Source organism: Stegodyphus dumicola, chromosome 3, assembly GCF_044657685.1.
Source record: "Stegodyphus dumicola isolate Sdum_Otavi_A_Nest chromosome 3, ASM4465768v1".
NCBI lineage: Eukaryota > Metazoa > Arthropoda > Arachnida > Araneae > Eresidae > Stegodyphus > Stegodyphus dumicola.
The window spans coordinates 278,322,199-278,347,594 of NC_140770.1; the positions used below are offsets into that span (position 1 = coordinate 278,322,199).

General features: G+C 35.3%; 1 protein-coding gene across 1 annotated transcript in view; it reads left to right on the plus strand.

Moving 5' to 3' along the window:
- Nucleotides 1–25,396, plus strand: part of LOC118196513 (cilia- and flagella-associated protein 68-like) — a 159,194-nt gene that overhangs the window by 103,870 nt on the left and 29,928 nt on the right. The window contains exon 3 of the mRNA XM_085812407.1: nt 19,518–19,610. Coding sequence (XP_085668533.1) covers nt 19,518–19,610 — 93 coding nt within the window. The remainder of the gene's footprint in view (nt 1–19,517; nt 19,611–25,396) is intronic.

Sequence of the window (25,396 nt, forward strand, 5' to 3'; positions counted from 1 at the left end):
TTTACTTAATTTCTTTAAATATAACACAGGGCTCTAATATTTGGTGGCAGCAATTTGAAAAGTGAATCGACATTTGTAGTGAACCAACGCAAAATACCAAAACGAAATTAATAGCTCTTCTGGGCTAACGCCCTTTGGGCTAAAAATAGGGAAAAAATACGCCAGGAAATATCCCTATGTATAAAAAAATGCTCTTTTCTTAATCTGCTAGCACCAGAAATCTTTTCTTAAACTGATATTTATTTTTTATTTTTTATTTTTTTATTTAAGTACGAATGAAAACAGATCTCTCTTCAGTTTGTATACGACCTATAAATAATGTATAAATACCGCAGTCCATTTTCTCGCAGGGAAGTCGCACTTTTTGGATTGTGCCTTTCGAAAATGAGTATCACGTTTTCTTAAGTATACGAAGCGGAAAAATGTATAAAAGGTTAGATTTCGTAAAGTTTATGAAAATGCTTTTCCTTTATTTAAAAATGACAAAACGTGAATCTTTTGGCCATTTAAAGCCTTTTTATGATTGGAAGCATATGTCTATGACCAACGGTTGCGAAACTAGGGTCGGGTAAGGACTTTTCAGACAACAGTCGTATTGCTATATTTTGCGTCACATTTTAAAGATTAAAATCGTGTAGGTTTTTTTTTTTTTATATTTAAATTAATGCATTACCTTATTATTTTGCCTGCGCTTCTACTTTTGAGACAAAAGGAAAAATTGTAGTGAGAATAATACAATGATTGCTTTTTTCCATAAATATATGGCAGCGTAAATTTTGACACATTACGAAAGTCTATATCGATATACTCCAAACAAACTGTTAAATAAACCGGTACAGAGTGTTTGCTTAATAAAACCTGTTTCCGTTAATTTGTATTACTTGGCTGCGATTCTGTTTGCGTACGGAAAGCTTGTAGATTTTAAACGCTTTAATATGTTTCTACAGTGAAAAGGAAAGGCGAACGTAAAATTGCCAATGGGGAAGGACAACTTTTCCGCATACTCCAGTCCATCAAAATATGCACGACCGTTCGAGGGAAGGCGGGATGAAGAGTACCGGTGTTTCGAATTGATGTCAGACTTATTCTTTGGATGTCAGATTTTTATTTGACAAAAAAAGGGTAAATAATTAGGTTGTAATGTAGTGGCGTTCGTCGGATCTGGTTGCATAAAAACGGAAAACTTCTTTTTATAAAACTCTTCTGGAATTTGTATTGTTACAAATTTTGTATACATGTAAATAATTTTAGCGAAATTATATGTAAATTGTGATATCTCTTATATAATAATACTACCGGAAGTACTCGATGCCAGTTAAGTTAAATTGAGAGTAATGTATCTAACAACAGAGAAAATGATACCTCTGTAATCCTTCTCTAATAACTAATTTCTCTAATTCTCATTTAACATTGAGGTAAACTGGTGAGATAGCGCTACGCTGGCGATAGTTTTGAGGAATATTATTAGTCTCTAAAATCGGCATATTCTTCGATTCCTGTGTAACTATAACTGTATTAGTCCCTATCTAACTGTGAATAGGTGCTCACAAATGCTTTACAAAATATGAAGTAGATAATAAAACAAATTCCAAATTTGGGCTTCCAGATGCCCATATTCGGGTGGAGACGTACGTTATTCAAAATTGGATGGCTCAAGGTACCGTTGTTTTATCACAATACGGGAAACGTGCATAAGTTTATGAATATTCTTCATTTTTTTAATTTCTTTAAATATAATACAGGGGCGATAATATTTGGTGGCAACAATTTCAAAAGTGATTCGCCGTTTATACTGAGTCGACGCAAAATGCCAAAACGAAATGAATAGCCCTTCTGAGCTAACTTTCCTTTGGGCTAAATTCATACGGCTTCAGGCTCCGAGATGCATATACTCGGACGGAAGCCTGTTTCCATTCAAGATTCGGCTGCTGTGGGTGGCATCATTTATAAAGATTTCTTTATCAATTAGTAATAAAGATGTAACGGGAGTATCTCTTCTTGTGTAGCATTCGTCATTATCTGAAGTTTTCCAAACCCACCTACACTGTCCTATCCTCAGATATGATGCACTACTGCATTATGAATGTGAAAATCGAGTTAGATAGATAACATATATTACAAATACTCAAATACTGCCTACATAATATTTAGTGAAATCAATGCAATTAAAAATGCAATAAAAAATCAACCGAATTCCTTTACTTGCTTAGCAGTTGATGTGTATTGGTCCCAAAGAGACAAAAGAAAACCCAATTATTTATATTCTTTGAAAATTCCCACTGCATGTGATCATAGTTAGCTCAGATATCTGGAATTCTTTTACACGCTGGAAAACATTTCTTTCAAAGAGCATGTTTGTCAAATTTTCTGTAATCTTTATTTTTAAAGCTGATTATCAGTTTAAAAGAATTAAAGAGTAAAGAAAATACCCTAAAAATGGACAAGAATCTACTGTAATCTTTATTTTAAAGATAAGGATACTACATACGTGCGCGCTTAGCTTTACATTACTCATCCATCTTATCTCATCTTAGAGGGAAAATATTTCGTAATCGTATTCTATTTTCGTTGGATTGTTTTGATCGACAGTTGGCAGATATCGCCGAGTTTGTCATTTTTCTAAGTATCAGATTTTGTGGTTTGTTTTTGCACTTGTTTGCAACTCTGTGCTCTTCCCCTCACCGCGCACACATACACTAGCATATTGATATGGTCTTGAAAAACGTATGCTTAAAATTTTGATTTTATAAGCAGCGTAATTTAATTTAGAAATAAAAATTTTATACCTAAGTCGATCTGTACGTACACAGAAGTCTTCGATATTAAGAAGATTATGGAATTCCGAGAACTCGCTGTCAAAGAAGAGTTATTTCTTGATTTTTTTCGAAATTCCTTACGAGCTTAAAAGAAGTCTTCAAACGGTTATGAATAAATAAAACTACCTCGAAGAATATACCTGAAGGATTCTGAAGAAATATTGAAAAACAGAATAAACTCTCTGATTCGCTTGTAGAATTCGCTCATATGATAAAGACTGCTTTTGGAATTTACTGTTTTCTTTATTTTAAAATCAAAAGTAAAATAATGCAGTGATCAGTTACCGAACGTTCGGGTATAACTAAAGCACAGTAAGCAGAAAAAAAAAAAAAAAAAAAAAAAAAAGTTCAATTAAAAAAAGTACTGCAAAAAGTTTATTTACAGTCAAAAAAATCACTAAAAAAAATTTACAGTTAAAAAAAATCTAATACCTAAAAAATGTATTTAGCATTAAAAAATTTTAATTTTTAAATAAAATATCACTTCCGGTTGATCGTTCGAAAATAAAATCTAAATTGGTTGCTCCAATAATTAAGAAACTTTGGATTACATTTTACAAGGTATCATTGACCATGCAAAAACTAGTTTTTCTAAATTTATATCGACATCATCATATGTGGGTCCCTTATTAAAAATTTTACTTTATTGGGCAGTTTAAAAACTTATAAATTTAATTGGTTTTTAATTAAACAGGATTAAGTGTTTATAATACATTTATATTCCTCCTATTGACATAAAAAGTCTTAAATACTGAAAAGGGGCGTAGCTAGAGGGGGGCAAGGGGGCATCTGTCGCCGGGCGCAGAATCCAAGGGGCGCCAAACTGATGTTACGACATTTTAGAAGGCCCACCAGCGGCTGAGCGGTAAAGTCGCTGAACACTGGTAGTTCGGTCCGAGGTTCGAATCCCGCGAACGGGCTGGCTGCATGGGTGTTTTCGTGGTTTTCCCCATGTGTATACGAGCCAGTTTCCCTTAGAAAGTCCTCCACGAAGGCATCCCTCCCCTTAGGCAGATAGCCCTAGTGTGCTTTGCCATAATTAAATACACACGACATTTTAGAATTAACAACAAATAAATGTTTTACATCCTTGGCAAGCAGTAGGGGGCACGAAATTTTCAGTTGTCCCTGGTCGCTGACAACCCTAGCTACGACTCTGATACTGAAACTGATAAGTCCTTTTAACGTAGGTTTTCATTAAAATCTTTTATGGGCTTCAAATAAAGACCACTTCCGGTAATTCAATTTTACTCCAAAACATAATCAACTTTTTTAACCGTAGAAAGATTAAATATGGATAGTATAAATTTTTAGGACTAAAAAATCGTCACACACATACACATATAAACACAGACATCATTGTAAAAATAGTAAAAAGGTATTTTGTGGACCCTAACTCGCGCTTATTCATTGAAAACTTACTATCGAATTTTTGGACCGAAAACGTTACCTCCCTTACCTATATGTATAGGTTGGCGAGAGGTATAAAGGTAAAAATGGTTTGGCTTCTCTTCTAAAATACAGTCAAAAGTCTTTAATCCGGACTCGTCGGGACTTTGGCAATTCCGGATTATCGGTTTTTCCGCATTATAAATCATCAGTTTAAATCTGGTAAGATGGCATGCAGAAATTATAAAATTAAAAATATGAAAGCGTAATTTATGTAATAAAGAGCAATTATGATCTAAAGGGTATCAAAATTTACATAAAAAAAAAAGCTTAATATTTATTTGTTTACTTTATTGAACATTTCTTTCAACGAGCGCATGCGTAAAGCATACATTACGCATAGTCGAAATTAGAAAATTGCAACTAGAAAACTATTTGATGTGTATTCGTGATATTTATAACGAGGAGGAATTTGATTTAAATCATATCACAGACGGAGTACATCGAGATGAAATACTACATTTAGTAAGGAATTATAAGCCGAATAAAATAAAAACATCTGCCCTGAAGATAAGGATAGTGCTGACAGATCAACTTCCAGTTCATTGTGCGCCGCGACGTCCCCCCCCCAAGAGCAACGTGAAATTGATAAACAGATTTCGGAATGGTTAGAGAAACAAAGGATATGCCTTTATCCCTTTTTGCAACAATTCCACTTTTTGTTTGATGGACATCGAAACATGCTTTCGCTTTGTAGATCCTTTGGCAGCTTCAGAATCAGAAATTCTTTTTGACATAATCGAAAGTTCAAGCTTACTTTTATGAAATTGCTCTAACAGTCTGCAAAAAATAATAAGCCGGATCCAATTAGAAGATTAAGGAAAAACGCAATCTGCAACATTAACTGAAATAGAAAATTAGGTCATTTTAGCTTAGCTTATGCCGTCCGTTATACATTAAACGCGCATATGCGCATGTGTAAAGGTATTATGCGTTTACGCATGCGCAGAAAGTTTGTAGCTTTGAGGTCCGGATTATAGATCATTCCGGATTATAGACGTCCGGATTAAAGACTTTTGACTGTAATATGATATTTACTGTTATCAATTCCCAAAACTAATGTTTATTATTTATACATTTAAATAACGAAGAATCTATGTATGCATTCCCCTTCCATTGTAGAAAATCGTCGGTACCTAGAGCCATCGTATTTTGACTATTTTTTTGCGGGACGTTTGTGCATATGGGCAATAAAAGACCTTTCCCCCCAAACAAATTGTAAAATGGATTGAAAATGGACTTTTTGTGATGTCTGTACGTACGTATGTACGTATCTAGCACAACTAAAAACGATCAGCTTCAGAACGTTCAAATTTTATATAAGGGACTGATATAACATTTAACTGTGCACCTTCCATTTTTATTGCAATAGATTTTTATTTTTAAATTTTTTTTAACGAACCCATTTTTTATTTTCAACGAACAGTATGTATAACAATCGGCAGAACGAAAAGGTATACATACTGTTCGTTCTACGGGTTCGTGGATTTGGAGTGATTGATGACAACACTTGATGAAGAATGAAAACACAATTTATTCGTCAGTATTACGCAGGACAGTTCCAAACACGCACTACAGTCGTCGAAAAAAACTACGATAAACACGTTGAAACAATCAGCACCACAGCCTTCAGGCTATCGGACTATAATGAAGGCAGCTTCACGGCAAAGCATTAAAGTACAGCTCCCGACTCAGTCGATCGCTCTCAAGCTAATCTCTGAACTCAAAGCACTACTACTAAACTCCAGATATTCAAGCACATACTTGAGATACTCAAGATACACTTCACGATAAACTTTGCGTACAGACAGGTTTTGTATAGCTTTAGACCTCCCTTCGAGAACATTCTGGAAACCGGTAGGAATTCATTCTATGTTCTCGCTCCGTCTGTGGCATATCGCCAATTTTGTCGTCAAATGGGGGCTTTAAGCAGAGTGAAGAGACTTCATTTAGGGTAATGTAAATAGTTTTTGTGAAAACCCGCTTTTGACGTATTCCACGAAAAACTGATATATAACGCATTTAAATCTGCTCTAAAGATTCTGCACTATTGTGAAAAGCTATACACTGTCCTAAAGAGATAACTAATATGGTGCCATCTAACAGTTTTTCTAATAACTGATACTTGCTTTGTGATTAGTTATGTGTCTTCTTGTAAAATCACCCCCTATTTCTTCACCGTTTTCGAAATTTTCGCGAACAACTGATGGAGAGAGGACTTAAATTCTACCTTAAAGATTCTACACTGTTTTAGAAAGTTCTACAGCTGTTCGAAAGGGGTTTTATAATCTCCTAAAACAAGAGTATGTCTTTTAGTGTGTTGAGATGAGAATTTTTTAACTGCTTGATTAATAATGTTGGGTAAAAAGCCCCTGTCAACAGCTATTGCTTTTAAATAATTTAGTTCTTCATCAAGGGATAGTTTGGAGGAGCAAATTTGAAGAGCACGGAAAACATAGGAATGAAATAAAGCTAACTTTTGTTTAGTCGGATGACATGATTTAAAGTGTGGTGGAAGGCAAACCACAGTGCACAGTACAGACAAGTACAAAGTGCAACACACTCCCCCCCCCCACACACAACTTTGGGTGTTGCTATTTGTAACAGCGCTTTGAAATACGTGCACGATTTTATATGCTCTTTGGGAATTAATTCTTAAACTAACAATCGTAACCATTTAGATTAAAATTTTTTTCGGGCATTAAACTGGAATCTGTATATGAAATTTTGCAAGCGAATGTAAAAAATCATAATTTTTTCTAATTTGAGATTTTTCACAGATTATTAATTTTATGTTTTTTTAACCTTCATATAGTTATTTAACTTCATTCTTTGAAATTTAACTTGTAAATTCTTCGAAATGCTAAACTATAATCTGAAATTTTCAAATTTCGATTTTTTTTTTAAACCCAAAGGCTGTTAAGGCCCAGAAGGGCTATTCATTTCGTTTTGGCATCTTGCCACTATAAAAGTCTGAATCAGTTTTCAAATTGTTGCCACCAAATATTAGAGCCCTGCATTATATTTAAAGAAATTAAATAAGGAAGAAACTGCACGAATGTATGTACGTTTCTCGCATTGTGAAAAAACAACGGTACTTAGAGGCATCCAATTTTGAATAGCATAGTCCTCCACTCGAATATGGGCATCTGAAAGACCAAGTTTGGAATTTGAAATTTATTTTATTATCTATTTCATATTTTGTAAAACTTTAACGAATTTTTGATTAACAGATTCAGCGATTTCAAAGTGTTCCATTAACATTAACATCGCATGCATCTTCATATTTTATGCGAAAGATTTATTTTCCATTTCTTACAGGTATTATGCTGGTAGCGTAGCAACGCAAAGGCGTTACAATGTTTAACGGTATTTTGCTTCGAATGACTTTGAATGTCTGTATTACTTTTCAAATCCCGTTTTGAGTCCCCCGCCCCGTGAAGAAGAGCACCCCTTCGGGCGCAATATAAATTTTGAAAGCTTTCAGACTTTTTTTTTTCAGAGAAAGGGTTCAAGTTTTTGGAAAATTTGTGCAACTTGATGAATGAATGTATGACGAAACTGAGGTAGCCGAAACTGATATTTGCTATTTACAGCAAGGTTAACATGTTATCGACACGCATGCACAGCCCATCTAATTATGAAATTCCGTATCTTTCCGATAAGACCGTTTTTACTTTGAATAAAGTCTATCAATCTTCCCTTATCAAAGAAAAATTTATTTTATTGCTTTTTTTTTAGTTGATCAATGTATTAAACAAAAAGAAATTTCCGCCTAAATTTCCTAATCTTCGAAAGAAATGTGCCAACAACCTTTCTCAATTAATTTTTTATTCTTACAACAGTAAACTATTGACAAATGGGATTTATACTACTTTTGAATTTTAATTTATACTGTTACGTACGCACGGGTTCGTAATGGATTAAACGCGCACGGAGCGGATGGTTGCTTGATGAAATTTAGTTTTCCAGAAACACTCTAAGGTATTTCTTCCGCTTTCCTAGCGTGCCTTCGTGGTATAGTGGTTCTGCACGCTGTGCCGGTATTCCAGAAGTCCGTGGTTCGATTCCCGGCGAAGGCGTTTGCTAATTTTTCATCTTGCCTGTTAAAAAAAAAAAAAAAAAAAAAAAAAAAAAAAAAAAAAAAAAACAATGTCTCTACAACACTTGTTGGCTTTTCCAAAAAGTGTTCCGGAACTTTTGACACTCATAAAGTACGCATCTAGCTTTTCTCAGTACGACAGAGCAAAATCAGTAGTTATCACTTAAAACTATTTAAGGACGCTGAACACAAGGCAATGCAAAGAGCCTCAAATGCATAAGCTCACACAGTGATCTCTCAATACTCTGGGCTAAACTGATGCACTCTCCAGTCTTATATAGATTTCCACCGTCCACCGAGAAATTTCCAGTACCTTCGATTTCGCGAAATTGCTGGAAGGCATGCACAGTTACAGCTATATAGGGCGGAACACAGTTACATTTATATAGAGGTCGGATCAAAAAATCGACAAATGGTCACCAAACTTGGCGAGTTTTGCAATTTCTCGCCAAATTTGACGACAAAAATTAGTCGCCAAATTCATCGCCAGCTCGGCGCTAGTTCACCAAACCATTTACCTCAATGTTAAATGGACTTAACTCTGTAACCCTGTATTTCACACTCTTGTAGCCTTTCATGTTACATTATACAAGAGCTACTACAATTTCATATACTTTTACTAAAGTTATTTACATATATACAAAATTGGTAACAATATGTTGTCTTACTTTGCTGACTGTACGGGTCACTTTCTGACCGTCCACTTGGTCACAAAGTGACCCTATGATGTAAAAAGACTTTTCTGACGGTATCGCATAGCTCTTGTTAAGGGCGGATTGGTTTGGTTTAATCTACACGTAGTTTAACTAAGAAGAAAAAGTGGTGGCTTCTTTTTCCCATTTGCCAGTTGATCTGTAAGGCGCAAGAGTGCTATCGCATAAATATATAAAGGTACCGACGCCATTTCAATTTCAGTATCGCGAAGAAAACAACCTTGATGAAGGCTGCCGGGATGCCCCATGTGAAGGACTTAATTCTCGTGAACAGTGGCCAAATTACATAGAGGTGCCAATACCATTTTTTAAGTTGAAAACCGCTTTCCAAGACCCAAGGGTGTCTTGGCATAATGACAAAAATGTGTCGACACAGTTATGAAGTTCAGAGTGGCACAAGTATGCAAGGAATGCAAACGCATAGGAACCCAAGGACTTAGATGTTTTACTAAATTAGGTTTACAATGTATAAATATTAAATTTAAGGAAAAAAAATATAATTCCTGCCCCCTCCCCTCCAATGGCTAGGCAAAAAGTTACAAAGAATTAAAATCTTTTAAACAGAGGTTACAAAAATTCGAAATAGACTGGCTATTTTTGTTTCCATAAAATTATATATATATATATATATATATAATATTTTTACAGAAGTAAAAGTAGAATTTTGTGTATTTGCAGATAGGGGTCACTTAGGTTCTTTCATATCAGTTTTTTAACCTTATCCATCGTTGCAGCTTCGTTTTTGTGTAGTTTCAGATGGGCAGCCTCCGAAACTGCCTAAAAATGAAGCTGCACATTTGTCAATTAAAAGCAAATTAGAATACAAATATTATTATTGTTATTACTCCTTTCATGATTAACTTCAAGTCGTTAATGATGAAAGCTAATGGTGGTTCTTCACTAGTGAGAATTTGACTATTATTATGAAAGCAATTTTTGAGTTATTAGAATTAACCGATTGACTAGTTTTGTGCATTTTTTCCAATAATAAAAGTGTTTAAACTTAGGATTCCATTTGAAATTCTTTTCAAATCGTTACCATCCTAAACCTCAAAACAAAAAATAATTAAATTAAACATTTCGATATTTTCCAATGCTTTTAAAAACTGAGTCAGTATTTTGTGGGTTAACAGGTCATATAAACTTTATGATACACATGCCAGAACAACAAGAAAATGAACCAAAAATTTTGAGCCTTTTTTTACAATACCTAATAGCAGCTTTTACTTTAATCAATTTATGTCTCAAATAAAGCGAATATTTTTAAAAAGTGTATGCGACACTTAACACTCCGTAAACGCGAATATTGTTTGGCTGAATGCGTTCATGCCACACACATTTCTCTTCTTCTTTTCTAATATATATACATACATACATATATATATATATATATATATATATATTGTAACGTCAGGACACCCGTGTCGGGTGAAAGAAAGACAGGTTGTTTTTTAAATTATTTATTTGATAAACTAAAATAGATTTCTTGATTACAACATGAAAATAAACTCATCATTACAGCCCTAAATCATACAATATCCACTAACGCAGATTGGACGCAAAAAAGCGTTCTTTTTACTGTAGTTACAGCATAAAAAACTATTGTTCTACAGAAACCACTGGCGTGGTTTAGGACGTAAAAGATGCGTCCTGTCACCTCAAAATCACATGAACTCTTACACAAAGATTTCATTCATTTTGTTATTTGCGAAGAGAAACATAATTAGTTCCTTGTGTCCGGAACTCCCAGGGGGTTTTATCTGCAGTCCTGCTTTTTGCCGGTATGGTCCATTTCGTCCGCGAACAAACAGGAAGTTATAATTCAGCACCTGTGCCCGCGGGGGTACTAGTAGCTGTATGGTCACAACCCCTTTTCTCCCCGGGGGGCGGGGGTTTTCAGAACTCCAATTCAGGGTAGCTACCACAGCAAGTTTTCAAGGTAAACTAATTAGCAGTTACATTTTACAAGAACACTGGGTTAAGTACCAAGGATAAATATAACAAGAACTATATTGAGGCCAGTAAAAAAACATATAATCAACATAATACTGAGAAATAAACTTAATTATAGACATACAAATAAAGAACGTATAATTTTCTGAAAAATGTAATATACAATATACAGTCCTAAGTTTAATATTAATTATATATCTAGCCAGACTGAAAAGGGAAACCTTGCAGATTTTTAACTTTCCGTTTGTGATAATCTCTCAATGGTAAATTTACACTACTCGATGTCTTGGCCAATTCTCCTACGGAATTTTTAGGCATCCGCAAACTGGTCAACCGCAAATCTGGTTGGTACGAAACGTCATTTAGCTTATCTACAGTTTCTTGTTCGTGCCGAACCGGAAAGGTAATTCTTAACTTGTACACCTTTCCCAAAGAATTACTGTGATCGTTTAACGCGACTAAGTCACAAGATGGCTTTACAACGTCACTTTTCTTTTGTAGGTCCGCTATAAAAGAATATTTTATTGTAGGCAGTGATAGTTCATTCGCTTTCGTTTCAGGCAGAAAGAAATTTGTTTTCTCTATCCTTTGTGTTTGAGACAAGACTTTACCCCTTTCTATAATGAGGGGAGAAACTTCGCTTGAGGGTTCGAGTTCGCCTCGTTCAGACTCCAGTGGACAACTTTTCCCCATTTCCTTCTTTGATTGACTCGGAGCTCGAATACCTGTTTTCACCTGAAAGAAAAGTTTATCGTGTTGATCTACGGCTAATTTTTAGGCGGTTCTGTTTCCTAACAGATAATGTTCCAATTCATTTCGAGTGACCGCTGCTTTTGTTGTTACTTGGCCAAAAGTTCCTTCTATTATAACGTTTGCTAAGGGTACACAAACTGGGGCCTCATCAAACGGGTGTTTTACCTAAACAGTCTCGCCCGTCAGCATCGAAGGAGTGAGATATTTCTTGCAAATTACGTCAATGCATGACCCGGTATCTCACAAAACTGGAAGATCAAAACCGTTCACTTTAGCCATCATTAGATACGGGACTAAACAATCTTCTTCAATCTCCTGGACTCTATTTACAATAAACGGAGTTTTGAGATCCTTTTTAATTTCCGGGCATTGAGGCCTCAAGTGTTGAGTTGAACCACAAGAATAACACTTAAATGATCTTCTCATATCAAATTTACGCTCATCCTGATTCCGGAGATGTTCCTTTCTGTCAGAGGCATATCTATCTTCCCCTCCAGACTGGTGATACTTTTGCGGATCCCTTGAATTTAAATTATTTGTATTTCCCCTTTGTGACTCCGAACTATGAACAGGAGAGAACTTCTTCCGGGGTTCACGCACATTTTCATATTCTTCCAGCATTTCCGCTAATTTCTCTGGAATCGTTATCTTCGACCATTCGTCAATAAAATGTTGCCGCACTTCGGCATTTACACGACGCTTCATTTGGTCCGTTATCATGAGCTCCTTTAAAAGTTCAAAATCCGTAACTTCCAAACCTGCAATCCATTCTTCAAAGTACTTCCTTAATTCAAAGGCAAAATCTCTCCAAGTGGTTTGGGGGTGTTTCTGAGATTGCACGAATTTGATGCGAAATTTTTCTGGACTAAGTTTGAACCTTTTAAGCAGTATCCCTTTTATATAAGCGTAATCATAAGCCTGCTGTTCTGGTTCTCGCATAATCAGCTGAACTATGTCAGTTGGCAAAATTGTCAATAAAACCGAAACCCATTCTGATTGGTGAAGATTCGCACGCTTTGCTTGGCGCTCAAACATGACTAGAATACAAACTGATATCGTTCTCTTCAGGATCAAATTTTGGCATAATTTTTTTTAGATCGTATCGGCTTTTTTTTAGTCCATTTTCTTCATTCCCACCATTTCCAGAGTCATTTCCGTTAGCGGCTAGTAAACGTAACTTGGATAATTCAAATTCCATTTCTTCTCTTCTAATTCTATCCTGCCTTTCTTCTTCTTCTCTCCTAATTCTTTCTTGCCTCTCTTCTTCTTCCTTCCTAATTCTCTCCTGCTCCTTTTTTTCTCTCTCAAGCCTCTTTGAAGTGATATTTTCTAACAGGCCTTTCACTAGTTCCTCCTCATAGGATTCATTTCCCAAAATCAGCTGTCTTAAATCCAATATCCTAAGTTCAGGGCTAACTTTTCCCCCTAACTCTTCAGCCAAGGATTTAAGATCCTCTTTCCTAACTTTTGATAAGAATGCCATGATATAACCAAAATAATGATCCTAACAATTATAGCTCCCTCACGCTACAGATACATACAATTGATTTAAACAGATATCATTTTCACAAGAGAGAGTAAAAATTAAACTTTTATAATTTTTTTCACAACCTATTTTACAGATGTTAGACAAAAACAAGACAGTTTACACTATAATATGCACATAGCATTCAAAAATAAAAACAAACATTGTCTACTTGAGGACGTATGAAACTACAAATAATATTATCCTCTGAAAAGCTTTAAATTCAGTTGCGTAAAACACACTTGCTTATGATAATACAATATACTTTCCTCAAAATTTGGGGTATGTTAAAATAAGCATTCAGAAATACAATAAATTACACAATACCTATCCATATGCTAGTAATTAACATTAATATGACAACAGTTAAAAGGAAAGATACTGGGGGTTTTATCATTCCCCTTTTACTCCTTCAATAGAAAAAAAAATTCTCAGTTCTTACACAAATAAAAGTTTGACACACCTTAACTGAAATTCTAATATTTATAACATTCAAAACGTCTTAGAAATGATATGTCAGAATGTCACCTAACATTAAAACCTTCAAGTTACAGTAATTCTACTCCTTTACACAATCCAATATATAAGTTTAATTTAAGCACAACACATTAACATTTCAGATATTAAAAAAAACTATTAATACAGGTTTAAATTCTAAATTTTATACTTTCTTATTGTAACATAAAACCCAAAAAGCACATTTCTTTAAGCTTTACAGGAACAAGTTGACTTAAAACAGTTATGTGAACTTACATACTGATTTACAGAAATAAATTACTTTACTGTCTCAATATAAAAATCCAAGGTACTTACCCGTCTGGATTGGAGACTTCGCTTCGCACAATTTAAGATTTTATGGATACTGATGATCCAGGCACCTATAACGCACACACACAAGATCTGATGATCTAAATTTTCTCGATCACAAGGGTGATCACCCACATATCACTTTTTCAATACTCTACACATCACAATGATCTGATGATCTTCGGACAATGATTGTCCCACACGCTCACTGCGGTAAATTTTCTCGAACACAAAGATGATCGCACAAGTAACACCTTTATCACCGCGCTTAAAGATGAGCTTATTTCAGGAGACTGTCGTTTCTCTTTTTCTGGACTGATGTCCGTAACCTCTTCGTGGATTCTATTCCCCACTTCGAAGAGCTGTAAATCACTTTTCGAACGGATGTTCGTAAATTCGTGCTGCACTTCAGAGCCTGGCGGTCTGTACTATCTGCAAATACTGATGATGTTCGGACAATGGCTGTCCTACAAACTCGAGATGAATTTCAGACACGGACGGTCTGCAATCTCTGCATGGATTTTCTTATCTCGTCACTTCGGAGAGCTGTAATCACTTTTTCGAACTGATGTTCGTAACTTTTCGTGCTGCACTTCAGAACCTGACGGTCTGTAATATCTGCAAAACACTGTTGATATCCGGACAATGACTGTCCCACAATCTTGAGATGAATTTTTAGAGCCTGACGGTCTGTAATTTCTGCATGGATTTTCTAATCTGAACCGCTGCCACCATTTATTATAGCTGTAACGTCAGGACACCCGTGTCGGGTGAAAGAAAGACAGGTTGTCTTTTAAATTATTTATTTGATAAACTAAAATAGATTTCTTGATTATAACATAAAAATAAACTGATCATTACAGCCCTAAATCATATAATATCCGCTAACGCAGATTGGACGCAAAAAAGCGTCCTTTTTACTGTAGTTACAGCATAAAAAAACTATTGTTCTACAGAAACCACTGGCGTGGTTTAGGACGTAAAAGATGCGTCCTGTCACCTCAAAATCACATGAAGAACTCTTACACAAAGATTTCACTCATTTTGTTATCTGCGAAGAGAAACATTTCAGAACAATTGAATCAGTTATTTCAGAGTTACATAGTTACAAAGTAACGAGCTCAATAAGGTGTTGACCCACCTCTAGCCTGGATGCAAGCTGCCACACGGTGTGGCATAGACTGATAAAGCTCCCGCATGGTCTCTTGCGGTATATCTTGCCAAATTTGCTCCACTTGTAGAGCTAGGTCATCAACATTCCCTGGTAGAAGCAGTCGCCTTCCTATGATATGTTCGATGGGAGAGGGATCTGGCTGGCCAAGGAAGTGTTTGACAAGCTGTAACACAGTTCATAGCAACACGTACCGTATGTGGTCTGGCATTATCTTGCTGAAAAATAAGGCCAGGTTACTGCAAAGGGAAGGGTAGATGGTTGATAGCGATGAATCAGGCGCTGTGATAGCTGATCTGACAATCACTGTGTCCTCCCAATCTGTTGTGGCCCTAAGTCGACCGCTACCATCATGACGCTGAAATTTGCCATTGTCCACCCTTCTTGCCATTATCTTCTAATCGCCGCATCGCTTCGACTCATATGACGAGCCGATTCTCTGATTTGCCCAACCTGCCTCTTTCAATCCAATGATACAACCTCTTTCAAACTCTGACAGTTGCTGGTAATCAGCTAAAATCCTGCGGTGGGGCATTTTTTCAGTCGTTGCAAGGTATCCTAAATCGCAATGCAAGAGAAAATTTTAACAGCAGTTTAAGAACAGCTCCTTATATACATCTGCTGGATGCACAGTTCCGATGCGTTGGAGATCATTCATCGGACACCAAATTTCAATCATTTGCATATTTGGTCAAAAAATGTATGCATACGAAATTTCAAAGCAATCGGATGATTCCTTCTTGGTGCGTCGTTCTTTTTTTTTTTTTTTTTTTTGTTTGTTTTAGAGTGCATATCTTGTATTAGGAAGGCTTTTGTACCGAATAATGTGTCGACAAACACAGATATGTTTTGGTGGATGTCGAAACGAGAAGCCGAGGTTACAGATAGAAAGATTGTTGTAAAAGCAAGGAACTCTTGTGCAGTTCAAAGCATCATAATATCATAATAGTTTAAATTGTTGCAATAAATAAGACTGTATAACATCAGTTGTAAAGACCTTATTTTATTCTAACCAATTATTTTTAATTTCAGAAACTTTCCTTTTTTTCAGAAACTATAAATTTTATTGACGTGTATGTAAATTCGAAGTGAGTTCGGAAGCAGTATTTAAGCAATGGTTTTAAGATTGAGAATGGTAAATTGAGACTGGTAGATTATTATTCTAAATCGTGAAATATTTCATCAAGCAAAAAGCTTAAAATTAGAAAAAAGAATTAATTTCATAATACATTGTGATGCGAATTCTTCCGGGAAATAAATGACTAGGAAAATGTGTTCTAAGAACCCATCCACATAGCATTGATGAAATTAAACGCAATAAGCTAAATTAACAGTTTTAAAATATGTACTAAGGACAAAGCTGCTGCAAAACATAAGCAATTAAATTTTAAGACAGAGTCTAAGGAAACTAAACTAGAATCGGATACCTAAAGTGGGAAACATTTCCAAATGCAAAATATTTAAAACAGTCTTCGAGCTTTCATTCGAAAAAAAAAAGAGCTACTCTTGTTATCAGAATGTCGAGAGGTCGGTACTGAAGAATTAAACTCGAAAAGTAACGTAAAATCCTAAAAATCAATTTTCGTGCGGGAAGAAACTTCTGCGCATGCCAATTGTGGCAACGGTTGATGCGCTCAGAGCGGTAATATACGAAGGCTTCTATGCATAATGAAATGCAGTTATTTACATTAAATGCATTCTTGAAAAGTAAGGCACTTAATTTACACTTCATTACGATAACTAAATACATTCAAGAATCATTCAAATAAGTACGAAACGGTTACGACTCTTAAGTATTCTTTAAAAAAAAAAAAAGAAAAAACGAAAACAGAAAGAAAATACGAGGAACATATTGCGAGATTTTATCTCAAAAGGGTTATTAGTATAGAAACACGAATTTGCGTTGATTCACTTTAATGTGTCCCTTCACTTTCCGTTCGAATCTCGGAAAAAAAGTAAGGCATTTATCTTTCAAATTGAATGTTCTATTGAATTAACAAATTAAGCTAGTTCTTATAAGAATATACAGCACGGGGGCACTCAACCGGTGAAGGAAATTTATAGTTTTATTTAGCTGTTAAGTATTTAATTTTAGTTTATGAATATAACAACTACTTTTATTCAAGTTTTGGTATTTACCAACATTTTATATACTTTTTATATTTAATTTCTGAAACACATTAGGAAAAAAAAAAAAATATGAAACTTTCATATTTTATATTACGCCCAAAGGGACGTTTTCTTTTTACGTTTTGTGTGCAACTTTTATTTATTAAATATTATGTTCTTTGCACCTAAACCACATAAAATTCAACAGCAATATCACAAAATTTAAAAGCAGCATATCTTTAGAATTTCCGATACAGTCTCGCGCCCTGGAGATAAGAATTTTTTTTTTTTCCGTACAGTCTTGCCACTGCTCGCTTGGAAATCGTTTTATTCATCAAAAATTCGTTAGAGTATTACAGAATTTGAAACGGATAATGAAGCAAATTCAAAATTCGGGCTTCCAAGTGCCCATGTTCGGTTGGCAGGTTACGTTATTCAAAATTTGATATCTCTCGGTACCGCTGTTCTTTCACAATGCGACAAGCATTCATGCAGATTTTCATTATTTATTTTCTTTTAAATATAATAAATGGCGATAATTTTCTTTAAATATAATTACATGGCGATTTGACGGTTTAAATACTCGCCTTCACTTTAACTTAATTTGCATCCTGGGGGGGGGAAATGCGAGGGGAATGAGAAGTTCAGAAAAGGTACCAAAAATTAAAATAATTGGTTAGTCAAACTAAGGGAAACCCTACACGGTTCTACAAAAATAACATAAGCCTTTTTACTTTCTTGTATGAAGTGAAGGAAGTATTATAATCGCGGAAAAATTAATTTCAAAATCTGCAGTATTTGTAACTTGCCTAGACGGATTAAGTTAGAATAATACGAGGAAATAATTAAACGAAGTGCAGCAAGAAATGTGTATAATTTAAGGGGACGTACTGTGAGTAGTGATAGCCACATCAGAATTTTTTTTTTACGACCCGCGTAGATAACAATTTTTAATTATTAAAATATTCATTCCTCTTTAATAAATTAGGTACAAAATGTTTGTACATTTAAGCAAAAAATTCTTTTAAGTGATTAAAGATATGCGTCTGTAATGAGAGCAGCTTCAAAATGAATGTTGTTTCTGTTAATATCTGAGCCAACAATAGTCACTTTTATTATTTTTAAATTGCAAGGTTTCTCTTCCTTTTTACTGCGTGTCTTAATGGTGTAACGGGAAAGATGGCCCGGCTTGCAGCGCGAGGCCCGGCGAAGGCACTGCACAATTTTCACGTCTCCTGTTTCGAAATAAAATGTATAATGATATCTGAAAACTGCTCCCTAAATTTTCTCTAAAATAGCTTCAATCTCAAATTTCAACAAGCATTAAAAATTAACGCAATTTTGTTATGAACATCTTTGCGAATGTTTCAGAGATATTCGAGGCAGATATCATTATGCCATTTTTTGTTTCAAGGGTTTAAACCAAAATAAATATCTAATAAACCGAAATTTTTACTCTTTGGAGACCGCGTAAAAATGTAGTGTATTTACGTATTATTCCGTCGACTATTGGCGGAAATTTCGGCAAAGGTCGTCAGTCGCTAATTATTACTGCCGAATTCTAAAGAAAGCTCTCATCCATAATTGGCGCTAAATCGTGCTTCTTGACCGGTCGACAAAATAATAAGTAAGTACCAAATTTAGATTAAATTTTTATAGAATTTATCGCTCCCAAGTTGCTAAAAGAGAGCTTATCTGTTCCGCATTTTGTTTCAAGAGATTTTATAATCGGAATATCTAAGATAAATATTTAAGGGAAAATGACAGCATACAGTAAGGTTTTTCCAACAGCTTGTGTAGATAGACAGAAGACATTCTGCTAGTACTGATCATTACTTCTAAGACATGACAGCAGATTTAAAGAGATATCTACTTCCTGGTTGTCAAAATTCTTTTATTAAATATTTAAATAAATTTGAGGGGGGAGTATTTGATAAATTCAGACTTTTAAGTATTTCAAATGTTCTGACGTTTCTGATAATGTGAATTTTGTACATTTCCATTCATTAGTTTTCAAAATCAAGGACGTGCAAAAATAATGCTGTTTCTTTTTTTCTTTTTCTTTTTCTTTTTTTTTTTTTTTTTTTTTTTTTTTTTTTCTTTTTTAAATCAAATACAGAATCGTTATCATACAGACGTGAACGTCAACAATTGGGTCGAAGAAAGACGAGATTATGATTACTTGAAGAACAAAAGGCAGACAATGAGTGACGTAAGTACGTTTCATTTCCTAGTTCTTAAAACCGCAGATACGCACGAGGTCAATCATAGTTTTCAGGAAAGTTCGGTTCCTTTGACTACGGCAAAGCACTCGAAGGCTGTAGGGCTATGGAAGGGATGTCTTCGTCGAGGATTTTCTAAGGGAAACTAGCTCGTATGTACGTTGAACATCGAGAAAACCTCAAAAACGTCCATTCGTGCCCACTCATGCAGCCAGCCAGTTCGCGAGATTCGCGCCTGGGACCTACTTAATATAATTTATTTCTCGACGTGTAGCGACTTTACCACTCGACCTCTGGTGGACCAACTTTAGGAAAGAAAAAGCCGGCTTTTAGAGAAGGAGAGGAGCACAATCGATGTACAGTAATTGATTATATACATTTTTAACAATTTACATCCAAGTTACTTTGAAACAATTTTCGGAATTAAGCTTCCTTACCTATGGGTTCACTCTTTTTAGATACTTCTACTAAAGTTAATAGTAAGAGAAAATATAATCAATATTTCTTTAGTAAATATATATATTATTATTATTATTATTATTATTATTATTAAATCATAGTATAATTATAATAACTGCTTACTGTCGTAAAATTATTATAATCAGTTTATAGTAAAATTATTAGAAATTATTGCACTACCAATATTATGAAAATTATACAATAAAAATAACTATTAAGTAATTATAATAAAAATTGTTAGAAAATAACAATTATTTATTACAGTTTGTCATTAAATTATGTACATGTTACCGGAAAAGTATGAAACGCCGGCATTCTATGGAATGCCTAGGCATTGTATATAATGCCGAACGATTTTAGGCAAAGTATGAAATAAGAGAATTATTACATACTTTTCCTAGGCATTGTATATAAGACCTAGGCATTCTATAGAATGACAAAGGCTTTTTAGGCAAAGAATGAAAAAAAAAAGGTGATGATAAGGCTATTATTTAAAAGACGATTTTCTGAAAAATTAATGAAAGAGTGTCATTAAAAAACTGTTCTTCGAAATATGTAAAAAAAAAGGGGGGGATAGTGAGGTGATCTTGGATACAGTGTAATAAATTTGTATTTTCTATCGAGACTGGGAATCGGTAAGATCTACCTGACAACGGAAATTAAATTCAGAAACAATCTTAAGTTTCACTTTTAATGCCCTTTTTAAAACCTTTCTGTTTTTTTTTTTTTTTTTTTTTTTTTTTTTCTGGCAGGGCTCACAAAGGTGGTTGTACAGTTCAATATCATTACGTGTAACTTTCTTTGTATTTGGTTGAAAATTCTTTCACCATTCTGTCACGTCGTCCGTGTGCGGTACTGAAATGAGTTTTTATGAAATACGGAAAATAACTTAGCATCTGTGACGTAATACTGTATAGTACTGACGGTTCCTTTAATAGGATAATTGAATGTAATTTTGTTTTCCACAAACATCACACCTAGGGATTCGGCTGCCCATAGTCCCGTGGTTCCTTCTTAGCAGTCATTTTGGCCTTTTTACATCATTTATTAACTTCTGGTAAGTAGTTTCGGTTCTTCGAAACGAATCGGAAATGTATTTTATACTTTGCTGGTTAGTCATTTGGCATTCTATAGAATGCCTAGGAAATGTGTGAAATATGAATCGTTTCATACATTGCCGGCTAGTTTTAGGCATTATAAACAATGCCTTGGCATTCTATAGAATGCCGGATTTCATACTTTGTTGGTAACATATACAAGGTGTCTATAATTAAACTTGAATTTTGCGAGCAGACTTCAGCAAAAACTATGCAGCGGAATTACATGAAAATTGGGTAATGGCAGAATGAAATGATGGGAATTTTATCGAGGGGAAAAGAAAAAAAAAAAAAAATGAGTTTCAAAAACCACCCCTAGGTGGCGTATCATAGCTTTATTGAGAACATATAAATAGTCTACAAAAGTTTACAAAACATGCTCGATATTATGTCCACCATCGTCTCTGGTACTATCTGGAAACGTAAAATGGCATGTTCGACTTTTGAAAGCAGCATTAAACTGGGGAATGTTACACACATGGTGTTCTATGTTTTCTTTAAGGTCGGACAGAGATGTGATGGAATCACGGTGGATCATGGCCTTGAGGTATCCCCACAGCCAAAAGTCGCAAGGGTTTAGGAGTCGGGGGATTTAGGAGGCCAAGCTGTAGGAAATTCTCGGCTGATGATTCTGTCGTCATCGAAATGGCAGCGGAGCACTTGTTTCACACAACGGGCGATCAGTGGCGTAAATAAGGGTATGCAAAGAATGCTGTCGCATAGGGGCCCAAAGACTTATGGGGCCTTTTAATGCCCTACTGAACAACATTTATATGTTTAAACTTAAAAGACGATACATATATGTGTAAGATAAAAAATATGTAATTTAAACTAACGGTAAACTCTTTAATTCTTCCTCTCTGTTTTAAAAATCGTAATAACCTCCCTGAATTGCGTCATTTCTGGATCATTCGATTTTGCATGGTCTGCGCAGCGCTGATGACGTAATAATTGGAAACTGAAACTTTAAACCAAAACCTTTCTCTTCGTGTGCTTCTATCTTGCATTACTATGCACTTCAGCTTCGCTCTGTATCTTGCCAGGATGTGATTTCGCTATCTTGCTTGCTAGCGCTATACTATCCAAAATGTAAATGTTGCTGAATAGGCACGTATCGACTGCCAAGTGAGCTGTGGCCACAAACGTCAACTAGAAAATGAAAATGGAATTAAAATTGCCTCGACTGCCAAGTTTCTTAAATATTACGAAATTAACATACAGGGGTTGGACAAAAATATGGAAACATCTTTAAAAAAACATGTTTCTTTGCTTAATATGGTGTAGGAAACCCGTTGGCATCCAAAACAGCTTGCAGTCTTCTCGGAATGGATAAATACAGTTCCTGTATGTTTGCCAAGGGAATATTATACCATTCTTCCTGCAAAACGGTGGCAAGTTCAGATAACGATGTTGGCGGTGGGTAACGAGAACGCACTTTCCGTTCCAATGTAGACCACAAAGGTTCGATAATATTCAGGTCTGGTGACTGTGGTGGCCAGGGGAGATGGGACAACTCATCCTCGTGCTCAGAAAACCAGTCCTGGACAATGTGAGCTGTGTGAACAGGGGCTTTGTCGTCTTGGAAGACACCATCACCATCGGGGAAGAAAGTTTGTACCATGGGATGAACTTGATCGGCCAAAATGTTCGCATAAGTCTTGGCAGTCATGTGCCCTGACACAGTTATCATGGGGCTAGCAGAGAACCACGATATGGCTGCCCAAACCATAACAGAGCCCCCGCCATGCAGTGATGACAACAAGCAGTCTGTATTATAGGCTTGAGATGGCGTTCTCCAGACTTAAACTTGGTCAGAAGTGGGAAACAATGTGAAATAAGACTCGTCAGACCATATTACTCGCTTCCACTGCTCTATAGTCCAGGCTTTATGACTTAAACACCACCTTTTCCTGTTACGGGCATTAGCATCACTGATGAGTGGCTTCTCAATTGCAGCACGGCCAGCAATTTCCTGTTTATGAAGCTCCCTTCTAATTGTTTTGGTACTCGCAGGGTTCGGTAACACAACATTCATTTCAGCAGTAACTTTTGCAGCTGTGGTCTTCTTATTTTTCGTCACAATTGCCCTTAATGAACGTCTGTCACGATCACTCAGGACACACTTTCGTCCGCGCTGTGCTTTAGCAGATGATGTTTATCCGCTTTTCAAATATGCGGAATAAATCTTCGATACAGTACCTCTTGAAACACTAAACACCTCGGCTGCCTTGCTTACGGAAGCACCTACCATACGTGCTCCAACAATTTGCCCACGTTCGAAGTCTGTTAACTCTGACATAATGCAATGACAATCTCGCATAACAGTACTCCGACAACAACTGAACTGTTTAGCACATTTACGAAGTTGTATAGGTGGCGTCAGTAGTCAAAAACGCCAGCGCCACCTACATATTTCATTAAAATCAATCTTTCTTTTCAAACATGCATTTCACAAGGTGTTTCCATATTTTTGTCCATCCACTGTAACTACGCAATCAGAATTCTTCCTCTTCAGTATGCATCTACCCTATACAGCTATTACGCATCAACAGTTCCGGCTTTTCCTTGCTTTTATTTCAATCCTTGCCATCATTGCAATTTTTAGGCAGGTTAAATCTTCATTTTTTTTATTTCAACATTCATGTTGCAGCCACAAAAAAGTTGGTAATTTAATTGTTCCTATCCCAAAAAGCTTACATTTTAGATAATTTTGCAGTAAGAAAGTAGGAACAGACAGACTACAGTCCGGCTAGGCCAAAGCGTAGAAAGCAAGTGCGTTATATTCAGGGTGAAATCTTAATTCAAACTGAGTCAGTTTCGGTTCTCGGTGCATTTTGATTGGGTAGTTAATATTGCTGTACAATTGCTATTGGCTGCTAGAGTTTTAGTTCCATTTACATCATCAGAATTATATAAGAGTCATATGGATATGGATTAATGTAGAAATGACGCAGTGCAGAGAGAGGTTACTGTTTTTAGAATTGAGAAGGGAAATTTAACGTTGCTAATTTAATCTTTTACATATTCTTTATTTTTCTTAAATATATATATTAGAATCCGTCATCTTTTAAATTTCCAGGTACCCTCTGCGTCATATAACACAGTTACGGGGCCCTTGAAAGCAGACAAAAAGCTTAATTCAGTGTTACATGTACCAAAACTTCAACTGAATACAAAGCAGAAAAGCTATATGCTTTTATTTTGATTCCGTTCTAGAGGAGAGCTTTCAAGTCACTACTGATAACTGAGGACAGACTGTTGCTTGAGTTTATTGTGAGAACAAGTCCTTAATTTTTTTAGGCCAGCATGTGGCAAAACTATCGTAAAATTGAAGGACTCTTTAAGTCCACTAGAATTCCCAAAACTCCCAATTTTAGGAAACTACTTTGTATGGTAGCCAGATGTAAAATTTTCTCGTAAAATACAAAAAGAATGAGTTGGCTGAGGGTAAGATTTACAACTTTTCTTACGCGTTCTACATTTTACACAAATTCTTCTTTTAAAGCTTGATTATGAAATTAATTTATTCATATAAATCTTATGATAATGGTTTAAACTCGAATAAAAGTTAAAATGGGTTAAAATCATCTCTCCTTTTCCTTGCTTTATATTCACGTTATCAGGACTTGTGTTCCTCTTAACTTGCTTTGGAAACATGAACTGTTCTGACTCGGAACAGGGAGCTTACTCAAGCTATGTTCAATAAATTGTGAAGTAGACAATACACACAGGAAGGGTACACGAAACCCTTTATTTTTCTATCTTTACAGAGATTTCCGGAACTTCGGAATACAGAGACCAACCACTTGTGGTCTGAACGTAAGAATATAAAACTATTAACTAAAACTCTAACTAAAACTAACTTTGGATTAATATACAAATGCCTAGCTTTAAGATTGACCGTTATTTAACAAAATCTGTATGTAGTACAGAGAGCTGCTAAAACTATGATACGTTTGAACTTATCAAGAGGACCAAACCTCTGGCCTTGAAGGCAACCAGCAACCGAGTAAAACTACTATGGCAAGCGGTTTGCAATAACTCTTTCCTCTCTCTTGTTTGGCAAAAAGCCACAACTTAAGTACTTGGCGTTAGCAAGACAAATTTGCATAAATAAGTTAAAGCTTTTAATTCTGGCCGGAAGTAGAAAATAAGAAGTGATAGTAAAGATTTAAAATAAAATAAACGTCAGTAAAACTTAGGATCCTTACATACTTCCC